The 19605-nt window shown below is 47.3% G+C and overlaps 1 protein-coding gene across 1 annotated transcript in view; it reads right to left on the bottom strand.

Annotated features, from left to right (window-relative positions):
• Positions 1–4745: 4745 nt before the first annotated feature.
• GAP43 (growth associated protein 43) overlaps positions 4746–19605 on the bottom strand; it is a 74379-nt gene continuing 59519 nt past the window's right edge. The window contains exon 3 of the mRNA XM_030533421.1: positions 4746–5030. Within this exon, the coding sequence (XP_030389281.1) occupies positions 4942–5030 (89 nt within the window). The 3' untranslated portion in view covers positions 4746–4941. The remainder of the gene's footprint in view (positions 5031–19605) is intronic.

The following is a 19605-nucleotide window of genomic DNA, read 5'->3' as shown; positions in this document are numbered from 1 at the left end:
AACAAGGACAAGTGCAGAGTCATGCACTTAGGACAGAATAATCCCATGCACTGCTACTGACTAGGAACCAAATGGCTAGGCAGCAGTTCTGCAGAAAAGGACCTATGGTTACAGTGGACAAGAAGCTGGATATGAGTCAACAGAGTGCCCTTGTTGCCAAGAAGGCCAACAGCTTTGTGGGCTGTATAAGTAGAGGCATTGCCAGCAGATCGAGGGATGTGATCATTCCCCTCTATTCGACATTGGTGAGGCCTCATCTGGAGTACTGTGTCCAGTTTTGGGCCCCACACTACAAGAAGGATGTGGAAAAATTGGAAAGAGTCCAGCAGAGGGCAACAAAAATGAGTAGGGGGCTGAAGCGCATTACTTATGAGGAGAGGCAGAGGGAACTGGGATTGTTTAGTCTGCAGAACAGAAGACTGAGGGGGTTTGATAGCTGCTTTCAATTACCTGAAAGGGGATTCCAAAGAGGATGGATCTAGACTGTTCTCAGTGGTACCTATGACAGAACAAGGAGTAATGGTCTCAAGTTGCAGTAGCAGAGCTTTAGGTTGGATATTAGGAAGAACTTTTTCACTAGGAGGGTGGTGAAGCACTGGAATGGGTTACCTAGGGAGGTGGTGGAATCTCCTTCCTTAGAGGTTTTCAAGGTCAGGCTTGACAAAGCCCTGGCTGGGATGATTTAGTTGGGGACTGGTCCTGCTTTGAGCAGGGGGTTGGACTAGATGATTTCCTGAGGTCCCTTCCAGCCCTGATATTCTATGATTCTAAGCCACTCCTCTTATAAAAAACCCTGTTTTATCTGCAAAGCGCTCTGAGAAATGTTAAGATGCAGTTGATACCTCCCCTGATAGCAGAAAAAGACCCCTATTTCAAAGACAAGGAATGCCTAGGGAGAGAGAAAAATGTTTCCATAGGTTGAGGAGGGAGGAATGTTTTCAACCAGGAAGGAGTGAGGAGCAGACTGTTCATCTTCATCAAGCAGCGAAAGGGCAGATTAAAATGTTGGGATCCAAAGGCTGAGGGGCTGGAAAACCCTAATGTCATTCTTTGTCCCTTTCTGTTATAGTCAAATCTAAAAAGAAACCCTAGTACCATGATGGAGGATAAGGCTAAATAAAAGATGTCGCCCCATGAACCCCTCCTTCTCCCAAATACCAAGAGTTGAATTCCAACTCTGCTGAATCTGTGCCTGAGAAAGGATTTGCTTCAGATGGCAGTGTCTGAGAAAGATCAGACATTTTGAGCACCAGGAGCCACAAATGCACTATGCCTTTCCAGAAGGGCCTGTGCTCAGTCTCCCTGTGAAAGCAATTCTCCTCATACCCCCAGACCTATCAGCTTCCACAACAGAGATGTGGAAGTGGGTGAGGTCTGACAACTAGTCCAGATGTGCCATATTTGCTGGGTACTAGGGCAGAAGGGTTTCTAGGGTTTATGGCCCATCATGACGTGGGAGAGTTAGGTTATATGCTGTTTATGACATATGACACAAATCTGTTTTAGAGAGACAAGGCAGATGAGGTAATATCTTTTATTGGACCAGCTTCTCTTGAGAGACAAGTGTTTGAGCTGCACAGAGCAGAAGAGCTCTGTTCTATCTCTCTATAGTCTCCTCCTCTTCCTTTCTCTCAAATATTTCTCAGCACTGTAAATGGCAATGCCAGGATCTATATACCAGTGGAACATTAAATGAAACCACCTGCTTTTTGGTGGCATTTCCAGCAATCCAGTTTACTTTCAGATTAAGATCTCTGAGGCGATACCATGCATTTTTTACTTTGCTCTTTGAGGGGGAGGAGAGCGGAGGAACATAAGAACGGCCACACTGGTTCAGACCAGAGGTCCATCCAGCCCAGTATCCTGTGTTCTGACAGTGCCCAGTGCCAGGTGCCCCAGAGGGAATAAACAAAACAGGTAATCATCAAGTGATCCATCTCCTGTTGCCCATTCCCAGCTTCTGGCAAACAAAAGAGGAGTGGTGAGCCATTCTTCTGAAGCCATTGCTTCTGTTACTGCATGAGACAGCCAGTGGCAAATGCATTGTGGGTAGCAGAATATCCACAGCCAGATGGAGCATTTCTTTTGGTGTTACAGCTGTGAGGCCTTTTATTCCATCTCCTGTCAAGGGCAATATTGCACAATAAGAGCATGGGGCACCATGGTTATCTAGTGTTGCCAAGAAGCCACAGTAAGAGCTGATGGGGGAGCGGGTGACAATAATCAGGATAGTGAAAGCACACCACTCTGAGGAGTTATTACAGTCGTAAGAGAGCTTTTACAGAAGAGGCTGTAAAAAGATGTTTCAGTAACACATTTAAATTGTTCTCTTTTACAGCTAATAAAGAGAACAGCAGATACTGACAACTACACTGCTTAGAGTGATGAGCCTGTCAGATCGCATCCATTAAGAAAGGCTGGCCCTAGGGAGTACTCGGCTGGTGATCTCCAAGGAAAACCCAGGGCAGGAAGTGGCACTAGTGACTCAGGAGGTGGTGCCTCTTGTTTCTGGGTCTGTGCCGAATCAATCTCCTAGCTCAGGGGTTTTCAAACTGAGGGTGGGGACCCCTCAGGGAGTTGTGAGGTAATTACATAGGGGGTCGTGAGCTCTCAGTCTCCACCCCAAACCCTGCTTTGCCTCCAGCATTTATAATGGTGTTAAATATTGTGACGAACTAGGAATGTTCTTAATGTTTTCTCTGAATATTGTGTTGGTGCCTCAGTGTCCCCTATGCTTAAGTATCTAGCAGAGCAAAGGACCAGTGCACCTAAATACCTGACCCTCTGTCTCCTAGCAATTGATGGCCTGGAACCCTTTTCTGCAAAGGTGCCAACTGAAGGTGTTGGAGACAAAGAAGTCAGGTGATCTCCTGGCCTGGGGAAAGGACCTGAGCAGAGGCGGAGGGGCTGGAAAGGTTTTCAGTCTGGAGCTGGCTGGGGACGACGAGTGAAGTGCAGACGTAGGGGTCTGGCTCACTGTCCCCCAGAATGGACCCGGCCGAGGGGTCCGGTTCGTGGTACCTACAAGCTCTGTTTTAGACCATGTTCCTGTCATTGAATAAACTTCTGTTTTACTGGCTGGTTGAGAGTCACGTCTGACTGCAAAGTAGGGGTGCAGGACCCTGTGGGTTCCTCAGGACCCCGCTGGGGCGGGCTCGCTGTGGGAAGCGCATGGAAGGGCAGAAGATGCTGAATGCTCCAAGGAGAGACCTAGGAGGTGAAGACGTGTAAGCTTCTTGCCCTGAAAAAGTCTGCTGCATGGGAGAGGAGGCTCCCCAAGGTCCTGACTGGCTTTCTGGGGAGCAGTTCCAGAGCATCGCCTGGGGACCCACTGCCCTAGCTGGATGCTAGGATGCACTGTGCTGCTGGAGATAAGACTATAAACCTAGGCCCTGATTAGAGCTGGGGCTAAAAAAGTTCAGCCTTTTATTTGAAAACTAGGATGCCATTCCCCTTCTCAGTACTGCTATTTCACCAGTTCTAGCCCTAGCCACATGGTCACAAACAGCCTGTCTCTCTGAGTGGTGTCCAACCTAGTCCCCCAAACATATTATTTCTGAAAAGTCAAGAGGCCCTAATAAATACTGGAATTACTGCCATGGGCTCAGGCAGAGCTATGTGAGCTCTGATGCTGCTCTCCCTGGGGCCCAGCAGTGAATCAGGCCATGGTGCAGCTGGAGCTACTCTCACCCCTGCTCCTCTACAATGCGGCAGGGGAGCTGTTGCACCAGGAAGGGAGAGCAGCCAAGGAGCGCTGCTCGCTCACCCCTAGACCTGCTCCTTTGGGGATGAGGAGCTGTAAGGCAACACCTCCCTTTAATGGCACAGGGCCTGCTGAGGGAGCACCTTGTCAATTCCTAATCAAACACAGATTTTCTTAATGCAGTCACCATTAAGGGTCACAGCTTAGAGGCTCGAGGCCACACGTGGCCATGCTGAGCTACCCTAGAGTCTTCACCATGTAGTGTTGAGTGACTGTCATGATCAAACCCTAAGGGTCCCACAGTAGGTTGGGCTTTTTTGGTGTGTTTTATGCAGGAGTCAGCACATTAACCCTGATCCCGAGGCCAAAAGCCAACCTAATGCCAGCCTGTCTCCCTGAAATTCCCTCAGTAGTTTCTGATGGCATCACCACTGTCCTGCTGTGTTGTGTTGGCTGGAGCAGAAGATGCTCCACCCAACATGTTGTCCAAAGCAAGAATCTCCCGACATGCTCCATCAGGACGGACAGCGCTATATAAACACAAGACACTGGTATCATGATCATTATTCTTATTTATTATTATCATCGTCGTTCAGTTTGAAAAAGGAGCCTGGAGCCACGCGTGACGCTAATTGGCACATTTTGCTTTATTTTTTAAAACAAACGGGGGTGGGGGGATTAATTTTCCTTCGTTTGGGTTTTTTTGTTCTCTTTAGTTCATTCCATCACATTGAAAAAGGAAGAAAAATAAAAATGTGTTGTTTTTTTTCATTTTTAACTCACTTGGTAAGTCTGGACTCCTCAGATGAACGGAACATTGCACACACACTTGGAACAGAGAGGGAGGGGAGGGGGAAGAGAGAGAGAGAGCGTTCGCGGCGGGCAGACAAACACACGCACGCGCCAGATCAAAGAACTCTGATACAGTGCAAGAATTTTCCCAAAATGATTGGATCATCATCATTACCAAACAACTCGCCATAACAACACCAAGAAACAAAGAAATGTTTAAGCCACACTGGTCGACTGGGATTTTTCCTGCTTTTTTTTTTTTTTTTTTGCTTTTTTTTCTTTAAATGTTTGCCACACAGAGAGAAAAAGGGTTTAAGTAGGATGCGGGAGGGATGGACAGGCCCACAGGGGCGAGCAAGAGGTGGGAATCAAGATTGGGGGTGGGTACAGGAAGAAGGATACAGGAAAGGGGAAGGGAGGGGCAATAGGGAGTCATTTCTTAATGTTCAGGCATTTTCTTGGTCAGCCTTGTTCTCATCTTCTTTCACCTCTTCCTGCTGGGCACTTTCAGTAGGTTTGGTTTCTTCTACAGCATCTAGTGGGGCAAGAGAGAGGTGAGGGTTAGTTGCCTGAGCTACAGTGTACTTTTCACACACTTGTTGCAGGAGGCCTGAATGACTCCAGCTCCTGGTTCCCAAATGGGCCAAAATGTGACAGTTCTTATCTGGCACGTGTGTGGGTGACTGTGTGAAATGAATTTATATTGTCCAGATCCTAAGTGTTTGAAAGGTTACTTAGCCATACGGAAAAGTCGTATAGACTTTGATAGGGATGAGACCAAGGTTCTCTATACACGACAGAGTTCTGCAGAAATTATTCTAGAACCCTATAGAATTGAATAGCAAATAGGAACCTATATCTATAGATTTTTTTAAAAAGTACAGACGTCTATAGCAGGGAGCTAATTTTCTATTAAATGCTACAAGAAGTTATAGAAGGGGTCTTATTCTCTAATCCATCCTTCAGGCCAGCTCTAGGGGTGCAACGGGTTAGCGCACAATACTTATAAAGCAGTGTTGTGGAGAGTGCTCTGAGGTTGTGAGTTCAAACCTTGTCTGATGCACTAGTTTGGGGGGAGGGATAGCTCAGTGGTTTGAGCATTGGCCTGCTAAACCCAAGCTTGTGAGTTTAATCCTTGAGGGGGCCATTTAGGGATCTGGGGATTGGTCTTGCTTTGAGCAGGGGGTTGGACTAGATGACCTCCTGAGGTTCCTGACATCTTGTAAGGATACATCTGCCTGAGCTGTGAGTAGAGGCCATCAGACAACTATCACCTGCCCTCAGTTAACATGAAATGTTAAAGTGAAATACTTTAAACAGTGACATTCTAGACATGCGTTAGACAAGAGATCAGGAAATGGGGGAGGACACTGGGGGGAGACAAAGTAGATGGAAGTGGAATGATTTAAGTTGAAATGGACCTGCTTTTGGGTCATCCAGACCATTCTCCTGTAGTAAGGGGGCCTGAGTGAACTGTTGCTGAAGCATCCCTGACACCCACACATCTTGTCTGAGCCTAGGGGATTGTTGGGGCTATAAAGCCAACTTTGCACTTTTGTGGTTTGTGATGCAAAGCTATCGTAATGCACTGGAGAATCTGGTCTGCTTTGCACAACGGTAACTGACTATACAAGACACAACAGAGTGGAGAATCAGGACCATAAATAGCAAGCATACGGATAGAAGATTCCAGGACTCACTTGTCATAATGATTGACTGCAGGACTGTCCCGTTGTGTGTACAGGGTTGGTTACGTTTCTTTAAAAACAGTCATATTAGTGTAGTGCTGGTGAAAGGTAGTGAAGTGACACCACTGCAAGCTAAAGTGCTTGGTTCAGCAGTGCGAGCAGCACAGAAAGGGCAGTGGCAGAGCAAACCCTCTCCTCTCCCTCCCTTGCCCCCACTGATGTGCCTCAGCACTGAAATGCAGTGACCATCCTGTAAAGGGGAGTTTGGTCACATGTAGACCATTCACTTCTTGCAGTGGACTAGGACTCCTTGCCGAACATCAGTGAGGCTGCCTCTTGGCATGTGGATAGTCAAAGGAATTGAACTGAGACCAACTCAAATTTTGCGAAGCTTTTCAGTGCCATCAGATGGCAGACATGCATGTACTATCAACCTTGGCAAACAGCCAAGACCCCTTAACCTAGCTTTTTATATACCAACCCTAACCCTATGTCCCTAAGGAGAGCCTTTAAAATGTGTGCAAACCCCCTGCCTCCTGAGCCAATTAAGTGCTTTTATTGAACTGACGCTGCTTGGACCCCCAAACCAGGTGTCACACTGAACTCCTACTGTAATAGTTCCCCCCAAAAAATCTGTTGTGCAGCACTGTGGCCCAGTAACCCTGCCCTTGTCCCTGGGGCTGCAGACTTCCAGCCAGCAGAAGCATATACATGTTTGCTTTCACCTGCTCTTAAGCAACAAAATCCGACAGCTTTGCGAGGCCTCCCTTGCATGAATTAGTACAACTACAACCATCAACAGGGAGTGAAATAAGCTGTTGATTTAAATGGGATGCACGCAGGGTTGGGGAGTCCAAACAGTTCAAGCAGCAAAGAAGAGATCAGGAAATGGGGGGGAACATATGCATCTGACGAAGTGGGTATTCACCCACGAAAGCTCATGCTCCAAAACGTCTGTTAGTCTATAAGCTGCCACAGGATTCTTTGCTGCTTTTACAGATCCAGACTAACACGGCTACCCCTCTGATACCAAACAGTTCAAGTGATCTTAATGGTTTTACTAAACTTTCTTGCAGCTACAACAATTTGACATTGGTTGGGTCTCTCCCCCATCCCACAACTCATCTCTAGTGCCGGCGAGCTGAGGGTTTTATGATGGAGAAATGGCAGTACAGAAAAAAAGATGTGATTTGCCCATGGTCACACAGTGGGAAAGGGCAATAGAACCCAGGAGTTCTAACAACTAGGGGTGAGTTTTAGCTACAAGATTGTTTTATCTGCTAGCAGCACAGACTCTGCAAGGACTCATCTGAGCCTTCTGAAACAAAGCCATCTACAGATTTTCTTACAGGCAGGCATACACAGGATGGGTGGGTGAAGCATGAATGCTTGCGCGTGCGCGCACACACACACACGCGCGCACACACACACACACACACACACACACACACACACGCAAAAAGCTAGAGGTGGATGAACCAGTTCAAACAACATAAGAACTACCCCTGGAATTTTGTTCTGTATTGGCATTATGTACAGTGAAAATGTATACAGTGCTGTGCCAACATTGACTTAATCAACTCCCCAGTTAGGTGGGTAAAAATTAACTCAGTTTTACAGAGATGGGGGAACTGAGGCACTGAATGGTTCACATGACTAGTCCAGGCTACACAGTATCAGAGCCTGCTTTAGAATTTGTGTCAATCCCCATGCTCAGTCCGCTAGGTCATAACACCTCTCTATGTACCTTAGCAATTAAGGTCCTGGTCCTGAAGCCTGGGGCGTCACTTAAAACACCTATGGATTTGATTGACAGTTGTGGGTGGTCGAGAAATGCAATACCAGGTTCTAAATGGGGGGTACTGGCAGGCTCAGAGCAGTGCATGGAAGCTCACACTAATGCTGCCTTGTGCTGTTCATGCTCAGTGGATAAACAGAAGGCTTCAGTGCACAATGTTCTGCCACACTACAGCCGCTTTGCATTGCTCTAGTGCAGGGGTGAGCAAACTTTTTGGCACAAGGGCCAAGAATGCTCACATAATTGGGGCTGGGGTGCAGAAGTGGGTGAAGGCTCTGGTTGGGAGTGTGAGCTCTGGGGTGGGGCTTAGGATGAGTTTGGGGCATAGGAGGGTGCTCTGGGCTCAGACCGAGGGGTTCAGATGGCAGGAGGGGGATCAGGGCTGGGGCAGGAGATTGGGGCACTGAGAGAGGCTCAGGGGTGCAGGCTCCGGGTAGTGCTTACCTCAAGTGGCTCCTGGAAGCAGTGGCATGTCCCTTCTCCGGCTCCTATGCGGAGGTGCAACCAGGCGGATCTGCACGCTGCACTGTCCGCAGGCACTGCCCTTGCAGCTCCCACTGGAGCACTAGAAGGGGCCATTGGAGCACATAAGGGCCAGAGGGGGGCCATGCCTCAGCTTCCAGGAGCTGCATGGAGCGGTCCCCCTGACCCTGCACCCCAGCTAGAGTGCCAGAGCTGGGCAAGCCCCAGACCCTGCTCCCCAGCAGGAGCTCAAGGGCCAGCTTAAAATGGCAGGCAGGCCAGATCCAGCCCGTGGGCCATAGTTTTCCCACCCCTGCTCTAATGGGACAAAGGGGCTGAAAAGTGGCAGATCTCACCCCAGGTCATACTCCTGGCATAGGGGAATCCTCAGGTGGCACTATCCCCTTTCACTTTGCCCAGTATCAGGGTCATAGGCAGAGCCATAAGGACTTCATTGACAGCCTGGCCTCATGACTGCTCTAACTTATACTGGGACTCACCTGGCCCCTGGTTGGGTCTGGAATCAGGGAGCCACAAAAGTGACATAAAGCCACCTTTGTCACCCACTCAGGCCCTGCACCAAGCACAGCTCGGCTGGACAAGGGAATCAAGGCTTCAGTCACCAGGGCAGTCCCAGGCACCTTTCACCAGCACTGAATTCACATAAATAAATGAGAAACCTGCTCCATGAAGAAAGCTAGCAAGCAAGATTTAGTTATCTGCCTCGCTCTTGCTTGGATCTGAGCAGGGAGCATCTGGGAAGGGAAGTGTTCTGAGCACATGTGCACCGGCTGCTGCTGGGATGAGTTTTTGCTTAACAGCTGCGGCAGTGTTTCATTGAATTTGAGGACAGTGAAAAATCAGAACCTACTGGTCAGCAACGAAGTTTGATCACAGGTGACAGTACAAGGATATACAATTGTGTGCAAAACAGGTTCAAAGCACAGAAATGCTACATCACAGAATCCTAGACATCAGAGTTGGAAAAGACCTAGGGACAGATCCTCAGCTGGTATAATTTGATGTAGCTCCCTTGATTTCAGTACCAATTTACACCAGCTGAAGATCTGACTCCTAAAAGTATGTAAAATAGCCTCTCTCTCTCCCCCTTCTCTCACTAGTGCATGCTTGTTCCTGGGTATGTGTTCTGACCAGGGATTTCTCCAGTCTAATTTTAAATGTCCCATGCGAAGGGGCAGTTATCTATTAGCTGTCACTTGTCAGAAGGCTTTTCTTGATATTGGGCCTAATTCTCCCCTCCCTTGCACCTTGGGTTGTCATTTACATTGGTGCAGCATGGATGTGTAATTTGCCTGTCAGCAACACAGGCGGTGGCATTTGACACCCACGTTGTACTCTCGTTGTATAGGCATAAATAGTGACACGAGATGCAAGGCAAGGGAGAATCAGGCCCATTGAGCCAAAATTTTCCTTCCCTTTTTCAAAATTGAAATGCACCAGCTGCCGCTCCTTTTGGGTGGCCAACTTTCCACCCCCACAGAAGCTGCCACACCTGCTCCTGCCAGGCATGCTAAGATTCAGTGCATTGACATTGTGAGACCTTCTCCCATGACCCCGCCTCTCCATTTTTGTGGGTGGAGTAGGAACAAGGAAGAGGCATTGGTTTATTTGGAAACAGGCCATTGGGTCTGAGATATGTGGAGCTGGAGAAGCTCAGATAGCTAGAAATGTGGCAGGAGAGGCCATCAGCTGGAGCAGGGGAGGCTGGTTATGTATGGACAACAAATGGAGCCCCAGCACCCAGAAAATGAGAGGAGAGGGCCTGGGGTATGTCAGAACATGGAATAGGATGCGCCAGGAGATTGAGAAGAAACAGGAAGGGCAGTGACATGAAGCTGTAGGGATTTGGGATATGCAAAAAAATAAAGCAAGGGAGGACAAAGGACAAAGGAGTGGCTTTTTGAATTCTTCCCGTATCTGTGGTGATTCTGGGTTAGGGACAAATGTCAGACTCGAGATTCAGCTGAGATGCAACCACTCTCATTTTAATCCTGGATTTTGGAGGAGAAAACCTGGTTCAGAAACCCACTGGGCCACCTCAGAGCCCTTGTGTGATACTTTAAATTGACATGGTGCATTTGCACCAGTATTAAACTATGGGGTAGTTTAGTAGATTGAAGCTGAAGTATATTTCTGTGCCCTCCTGGAGTGGACTTTGGGCCTGATTCTGAGAGGGCCTGAGAATGTACATCCCTATGAACTTCAGCTGGCAGTGGTAAGTGTTCATCACCTCTCTGGATTAGGTCCTCCAAGTACTGTGCCAGGGAGTGTAAAGCATGGAACTGAATTACAGAGCCTTGCTGAAATGAACTTGAAAAAATCTCCTGCCTTTCAGTGCTCCATTTATTTCCTGGAAAGGGTGAGAACTGTGTCTGAGAACCCCACTGGCAAGTGAGTGCCTTGAACATATGCAGCTACGGTTGCTATAAAGCTGAGCTAGGCAGGCAGGCAGCAGTTTCATTGGATGGTGGCACTTCCAGCTGCTTTCACCTACGCCGCCACGTTCTAATGGCTGAGCTTGCAGGCCTCGCTCCAAGTCCCTCCACTGCCCTACATTAGTGAAATTAGGTTGAGTGGATTTCTGGATAAACGTTGCCTCTTGGGACCTGCCCAGCTCCATTTGACTTGCCAAGATTAATTAAATTTGAGCAGACCTCAGTACGTGACCATAGTAGTAGTAACCTCTCCACTGATCATATTTTTGTGGCTGGTGGCTTTGGTTTTGTTTTCTTTTTCCTTTCTGTTCTCTTACAGATCTTTAAATTGTCACAGTCAACACTAAGAGAAAAGAAATTACACAAACATTTTGAGTTCAATACAGCCGACTCAGGGATTTTCCCTTTGTCTCTTTTCCGTGATTTTCAGAATTACTGCTCATGCTCCTCACTCAGAAATTATTGTCTCATTCCTTATATTACAGTATTCCACATCCAACCCCAGCCTGCATTCACCTTGACCTCTGCACTGGCCCCAGCCTCAGGGAGTCACAATGGTGGTCTACCTCTCCCCCCGCACCCGGGAGTCCTTCACTGCTCTCGTGTTGTGCAGGGTCTACTGCACTGCTATCAGCAGCCATGTTCCACACCAGAGGCAGCTGTATTTAAATTATATTTTTTTAGAACTTTGGAAGCTCTGGTTTAGAGATGGTTCCCAGTCAAAACCCCAGATCTCAGCCGCTCCAAGCTGTGATAATGTTTGGATCCAGAGCTGAACTTCTCAGCTTGGATCTAGCTAGCTAGCTATCCAGCCACTCAAAAGTTGATTCCAGGCAGAGCATTATAAGTCTGAGACTGTTAAAATGGAATCCATTTCAGGCTCAGAGCCACTGCAGATACCATTATCCCTTCCCCATCCCTCTCTAAAATGCATCCTTGCCCCAGTCCACCTCCACTGAAATGCCTCATACATCACATAGGCCGTTAAGAGTTCCATGGAAACCACTGTCCCTTTGAAGGCCCAGTCTGCTTCACTGAGTGACCTTTGCAGGCCTGTTGAATACTGGAGAGAGGGGAAACAGAGTCTATCATGGGTCTCTCCTCCACGGGGAATGTCTCCTGCTAGTCTTCACAATTGTCTGATGAGTCATTCACTACAGTCAGATCAGTAGCTGGCCCACAGCACACCTAGAGTGCCTTCTCAGTTGAAAGGGAACAGTAAAACAGCTTTTTTGGGGGAAGTGTCTGTCCATTGTATAGAGGGCTCCTTTCCTATAAACAGATGTATGAAAGTATAATTCTTGATGATGTGTAAATCTACCTGTTTACTCACACTATTCCTTTCTTGTAACTTCACACTTATAAATGAAGGGAAAGGTGTGTGGGGCTGGTAGCTCTCCACAGGGCACTCTGCAGTTCCATCTTAGCTCAGCCTCCCCTCGGGAGTATTGTGAGCTCACCTCCTCTCACGGATCCTGGTGACATCATAGAGCCAGTGAGCTCAGAGCGTTCTTAGTGATCACACAAGAAGGGGGGTCTCAGTCCCCTGGCACATGCAGCAGCAGGTGGCAGTGGTGCCCAGATAGCCCAGAAGACGTCAGAGAGAAGTGGATGGGGGAGTAGAAAATTGCAGCTCCCTGCATTGACTCTTAGAAGATTTCTCAGGTAAGGGGGTCATGGAGCATGCTGCGGGAGGGAGTCCCAGGAAAGGGCTGGCGGAGGGGGAAGGTCAGGTCCTCAGGAAAGGTAGCAATCAGTCACATATCACTAGTATTCATTCCAGTTTGGGTCTCCCAATCCTGATACTCCTCTCCATGTTGTGTTCAGCCCCATTATCAGCCGAGACCCAGAGCTGGGCAGGGAGAAGAAAGGAGCAATGCTGTTGGTCCTAGCAGACCAAATTGTCTGCTGCCTCACATTTTCTGACCAAGCTAAATCCTCTGAGGACAGTCAGATCTGTCTCTGTTGCCACAGCTGCCTTCTTGCTTCATCGAGCTGAGGAGAAGGTGGCTTTGGGATTCCCCCCACACACCCTGCAGCCTGTGGAAAGGAAACTCCATTCCACCGTTGGGCATTCACGTGTGCAGTAAATGGAAAGGAAAAGGGTGGGAGTGTGTGTTGGCGGGGGAGTAGGGTTAAGGGGACCTAGAATTGCAGCTAAATTGCAAGGCATCTCTCACAGTGTCTAGACACCAGCTGCCTGGTTGCCATGGAAACCCTCCAACTTTGGCTGATGGGCATGTCTCCAGAGAGATAAGGGGAGGAGGGGAAGGAGAGATGCTCTTTGTGAATGTGTGGCATTAACCCTGATACAACCACATTTACAAACGCTCTGCTTCCTTGGGAAAGGGAAGAACTGACTCCTCATCATTCCCTTCACCGCCCCCCCTCCCACATGCACATGTATGGCGCTACACCCAACGGCTGAGGGGCATTGGCTAAGCTATTGCTGGCAGGTTGCTTTTTCACCCCTATCTACTGCTCTGTGGTGTCAGTATGTTTGCTCGCCCTCAGCAAACCAACACGTTCTACACCGGAACAGGTACCATAACTGAGCCATTCAAACCTACCAGAGAGGGGGATACAGAGCCTATTATGGCTTTACAGGTAGCAGGGCCTCCCTTGTTAATGGGGAGTCTCCCCTCACACCATTTCCCATAGGCAGCTGCAGCCTCTGGGAAGGTAGCACCTTCCTCAGTTCGTGGGGCAGCAAAATCAGCAATGAGGCTTGTTTCACGGACGCTTTATATTGTACTTGGAAGGGGAGGCCTGGTGGCTCACTGTCTTGGAAAGTGGTAGGGGATCATCTTTCAAGTAAGAAGATACATTGAGGAACAGAAACCTTGTGCAGCTTCAGAGTGGGCCACTGGCACCTGGCTATAACACTGCTGCTTTCAGTGCATTCACACTGAGGAAGCATTTCTCCCACAGAGCACGACTAAGGTAACAAAGGCTCAAGGTTCAAGTACAGTTTGCACCCCACATAGAACAGACATAATGATACTGAACCACCTCACTGAGGGAATCAGACTGAAGGTTCATGGAGCTTCATTCAGTAGATCTGAAAGTACTTTAAATGTGCATCACCTGGCAAGGGCTACAGATGCCAAGGGATGGTTATTAGCTCAATTTACTGTATTGTCACCAAAAAGGTTCCCTTGCCTGTGGCACACACAGCCACATAGCCGTGCTCTGTGGGTATGTGTATATAGAGTACTTTGCTCTTTTGGGGTGGGGGGGTGACTATAGTGCTTGTACAAGAGGGCAGCCTGGCAGCACTGGTTCAGGCTAAAGGACCCTATCCATAGAAAAAGTGCAGCATGGAGAGCAGCCAGTGAGCTTCCTGCAGACTGTTCCATAGCCAGATGCTGTGTCCCCAGTTCCCATATGCTTCATTCTGGGCGCTGGGACAATGCAGTTCTCAAAAGGAGAAGAGCTGTTGGGGTAGCTCATAGATTGGAATTCAATTTTTGATGCACCTGGGGCTTGATCAATTAATTAAAGCTTTGAAAATTAGGACCAAGGCCTTAAAGTGGCTTTGGAAAATGACTGGCTGCCAGGGGAGGGGCCTGAGCACAGGCCTTGTATGCTCACTGAGGCCTGAGCCAAGGAGAAGGCACGCAGCTGCATTCTGAACCAGCTGGTGCAGGGCACACCATCTCACATTCAGCTTCAGGTACAAAGAAGTCAGAAATACAGCTGGAGGGGACAAAGGCGTGGATCAGTGCGTCCAGGTCCTTGTACAAAAAGGGATGACATTTCCTAGCTAGCTGTAAGAGGGCCAAGGCTTTTTGAGATACTCGTGCTACCTGCGGATTGGCAGGGGCCCTGGAGGTTTTTTGCCTTCCCCTGCAGCGTGAGGCATGGGTTGCTTGCTGGTGGATTCTCTGCAGCTTGAGGTCTTCAAACCAATTTTGAGGATTTCAATAACTCAGTCCTGGGTTAGGGGTTGTTATAAAAGTGGATGGGTAGGGTTCTGTGGCCTGCCTTGTGCAGGAGGTCAGACTAGATGATCATATTGGTCCCTTCTGACCTATGAGTCTATGAGTCTATCATCCAAACTTAGTGAGGAGTCAAACAAGACCAAGAGGCTTCACACCACTTCAACGAATGGGGGCTGTATGCCTTCAGTGAAAGGTAGAGATAAGGTATTGAAAAGTTCGTCAAAGTGTTTTCCCCTCCAGCCAGCATCTCTTCAGTCTTGCCTGAGTTCAGCATGAGCCAGTTGGTCTTTATCCAGTAGCTCATTTCCTGTAGACATTCTAATAGCATCAGTAGAGATACAGCTTAATGGCATTGGCATGTTGTTCACAGCCAAGCCCATGGCATCTCACATCTCTCCCAGTGGACTCACCTAGATATTGTAGAGGAGAAGTAGCTATTCATCTTTATTCTGAGTTCTGTTGGAGTGATTCTAATGCTGGGCCATTTACCCGTTTGTAGCAGTACCTAGAGTAATGGATTCTAAGTCCAGAAGGGACCATTGTGATTGCCTAATCTGATATCCTCTCTGAACACAGGCAATAAAACTTCCTCAAAATAATTCCTAGAGCAGATCTTTTAGAAAAACATCCAATCTTTAAATGATTTAAAAATTGTCAGTGATGGAGAATCCACCACAACCCTTGGTTAATTGTTCTAATTACTCTCACTGTTAAAATAAGAAGCCTTATTTCCAGTCTGAATTTGTCTAGCTTCAACTCCCAGTCACTTTGTCTGCTAGATTGAAGAGTCCATTATTAAATATTTGTTCCCCATTTAGATACTTGCTAAATGTAATCAAGTGACCCATTAACCCTCTCTTTGTTAAGCTAAATAGATGGAGCTCTTTTTTTAATCCTTCAGACATTCTTGTGGCTCGTCTCTGAACCCTCTCCAATTTATCAATATCCTTGAATTGTGGGCACCAGAACTGGGCACAGTATTCCAGCAGAGATCATACCAGTGCCAAATATAGAGGTAAAATAACCTCTGTATTCCTTGTTGTATGCTGTATCAAAACTGCAGAGAGATCCATCAGTATGAGCATGGAGATTTTACCTATGTCCATGGCCATAACGTCATTGTTAGGGGGAGTGGATGGCTTGTGGCCAGTGGTAGTTGACAACAGGTGATTGTATTGCTGTATTAACTCATTGGCACCTTGACCTTGTAGTTGGGTGTCTTGTTCTCCTAGGGTGAGATGAAAACCAAAGGAGTTCCTGAGTCGTTTTTTGGGGAGAGGAGGGGGGAAAAAAGGTGGACAAGCTTTGGTTGCTCACTGTCCTGGCAGAAAGGAGAGAAGGCTCCGATCTTTGCTTGCAGGAGGCAGTGATGAGACCAAGAGAGTGGTATGTTGGTGACCTCTCCAATATCCATTCCTAGGCTGAAGATAATGTCCAGAATATGTGCGGATCCAGAGACTGCCTAGCAGAATCCCACATAGGCCATGAGATCAAATACAGTTGTATTAGTGGCCTTGTCTATGTGGAGAATGAGATCACCGAGGACAAGGAATCTGGGGGATTCCACTACTCTGCAAGTTCCTCCAGTAAGCTGAAAGAGTTTCCAACTGGAGTCCTGAACCCTACTAGGAGCCCTAGGTTCCTCTTGTCCTTTGCCCGACAGACCCTATAGGTGCACTCAAATGTTTCTGTTTCCAGACTGGAACATCTTCTGCATCCTAGGCTGGAGGGCAACAGAACTGTTCTGTTCTTCTTTTTTGCTGTTCTTGGTTCATTCTGGGGTCTGTCTTAGCTTTTGACATATGGCGAGTCCTGTGGGCTTCCTTCCTGGTTTTTGAGTTTATCCTAGTGCATGGTGTTCTCAGGGCACGTTGTGACAGTTTGAGTCATTTCCTGCAATATCTTTGAAAAACTTTATTGAACTAAGTTTAAGTATCTTTGGAATCCATTGTATTGAATGCAAAGTATATGTATTATTCTGGGACTGGATTTAACTTCTTTGAGGGGGAGACATGGCCAATGCAAAACTTGGGAATGAATTGAGCTTCAAATGATTATTTTAAACAAGAAGGAACTTTTGGGATAAACAAAAGTTAAGTGTGTTTCCTAGGAAATATCTGGAGGAAGGTGAATGTAAATTTCCACCTCTGGACACAACCATTTGTGGCTATGCCCTGAGGAGAGAACCATTGTCTGCTGATTACCAGTTCCTGGAATCTGAAGATCAAAAGCCCAAGTTTAAAAGGACATACTGACGTATTCATGTGTGTTCTTGCTCTGAGCAAAAGCTGTTATGAAATTGTAATCACAGAAGAACCCCTGTATGGGTGTGAAGGACTGATCACTTACCAGAGTTCTTGCTGGAGTTGGGGTGATCTCCAGTAAGCTTACTAGCACGTGTGTAAATTCTTTTATTGTTTTAATATGTTTTCTCTGTAATGCTTTCACTTTAAGAATAATTGTGCTGCTTAGAAAGAGTTGTGTGGTAACTTAAAATGCTGGGCAATTGTTCATAGCCTCAGAGGAGAAAGCACAGCAGAGACAAAGGCCAACTTATGCTGTCTGGCTTGCTGGGAACATCACAACATAAATAGGGAACTGTGCAGCCTGGAAAAAACCCTGATCAGAAGAGAGATAGGCAGGTCTCCACCAAAGAGAGGTGATGGCTGAGGAGACAGGAGCCTAGCTTGGGTGCTCTTGCTGGACCATGGTGCCCGAAACTGTGACAGATGTTTCCTCAACGCAGTGATAGTGGGGTTTGGAGGATGTAGTGTCACAGGGTTTGAGATCCTTTGAAGGTGCTAGTGTTCCTGTTCTCCAGATCCTGAGGGCCTGGCCATGTTGTGCTGTATCCAAAATATTTGCATGACGATCCTTAAACAGGTTTATCGGATGAAGGCTGATCTTGAATTAGAGGATTTTGGCATGAGTGGTAGAGGAAATTTTCCCTCCTGCAGCATTTTGAAAATTTCAAAGCATTTTACAAACATTAATTCTCACAGCCACCTCTGTGAGGTGGAAAAGTATCATTATCCCCATTTTACAGATGGGGAAATTGAAGAATGGAAAGAAGAAATTACTTGACAAGATCACCCGTAGTGTTAGTGGCAAAGCTGGAATAGAACCCACAAGAGCTGATCTAACTCCCAATCCCCTGCTATAGCCACCGTCTAGGCGAAAAAAAGCAGCCAACAACTTTTGGCTGCTTTCTGAGCTGGATTTAAAGTGGTAAAGACTCCCATTAATCACTTTCCTGACCCAGCCAGTCCCCTGAGGATGTTATTCCACAGTACCACAGGCAATTGTAATACTGGCATTTCCTAATTTTCAGCTGCTTAACTTTGCAACCTTAATTTTAATATAGTTTTCTGGAATGTTTTATATAACATACACATATATAACACACACACACACACACTTAAAATGAACTCTGACCTTTGTGGTGCCTGCATTATGACCTGCCCAGATAGTACCTATGTCTCTGGTCTATTCCAAACAACAACCCTGGGGTCTGAGCAAGAGCCATTAGCCTCATTAACAGATGGAGAATGGAGGCATAACACTGAGTAACTTGACCGAGGTTACATAAGAAGTTTATGACAGAACCAGAAATTAAACCTATGCCTCGTCAGTCCACTACCTTACTCACTAGACCCTCCATCCTGACCTCAGTGTTACTTTCACTGTTCTACTTACTACCCATGGTCTTCACAGCAACAGCTGCTGCAGAGCCAAAAGTCCAGAGAAGGATTTAGAGCCTGAGAAATTCCACAAAAGCCCTGTCGCAGGCCAAAACCTGAGGCTGGGCAAGCTTGCTAATCGCTCACTTTTTCAGAACTAGCACCAGGACAGGGGGTATGGCAAGTCATGACCTGATTGGCTCCCAAGCCAGGGGACCTGCAGGAAAGGTAATTCACAACCTATTTTCTGATCTCTTTCTCTTCCCTAAGAGCCTACAAACCGTAAAACCTGCTCATCCTACTCCTTCTGAGAAATACTTTGATGTGTGAACAGCTTGAATGCACAGGAATGTGGAATGTGACCTTTGACGGTAGTAGGAAGCTCCTATTGGCACGCAGACTGGAAAAGATGTCCCCATCCCATGTAGCAGCAGTGCCCCTCTGTGCAACATATCTGTGCCCTATTTCTGGGGATCTTGCAATCTCTAGAAGATGCTCTGGGAGATGTGTGTGGGAACTTGTGTCAAGGCAGATCAGTGGCTGAAGTGTCCAATTTTCTTCAGCCCTGTCATCCAGAAAGAAGATGCAGTAAAGAAATTAGAGAAGGCTTAATATCATAAGGAACTGAAAGGCCCAGACAGAAGAAACCACAGCTTGCTTACCATGGAAATTACTCAAGTGCGTAAGGAGATTGGCTGTAAAAACAAGTCTATCTTAGCCAACAAGCTCATGAGGCTGAGGGTACAGCAGTTTTAGGGGCACTGTTTTGGCGAGGCCTAGCAAGTGTAGGGGAGCTGTGATGAAAGCTATGTAAACAGGTGGGATCCTCAGGTGCATTTTTACCTGCGGCAGCTCCTACGAGAGGCTTTGTAGCTGCGTGTTAGTTGTGCAAAGATGAAGAGGCAGGCTGTGGGTGAGAGAGAGGCTGGCTGAGCAGAGCCAAGGCTGACTTTAAAAAGAGGCGGTAGCACCAGTGGGAGCATTGTAACCCACTGATAGCTGAGCCAGGGTAAAAGCATTAAGAACAGGAGGGAAGTGCACAAAACTGTAGGGTCCATGTGCTCTCACTGAGTTGATCCAGC

This window comes from Gopherus evgoodei, chromosome 1 (assembly GCF_007399415.2).
Source record: "Gopherus evgoodei ecotype Sinaloan lineage chromosome 1, rGopEvg1_v1.p, whole genome shotgun sequence".
NCBI lineage: Eukaryota > Metazoa > Chordata > Testudines > Testudinidae > Gopherus > Gopherus evgoodei.
The sequence above is the reverse complement of the archived record's forward strand: the minus strand, read 5'-3'. Positions and strand labels throughout refer to the sequence as shown.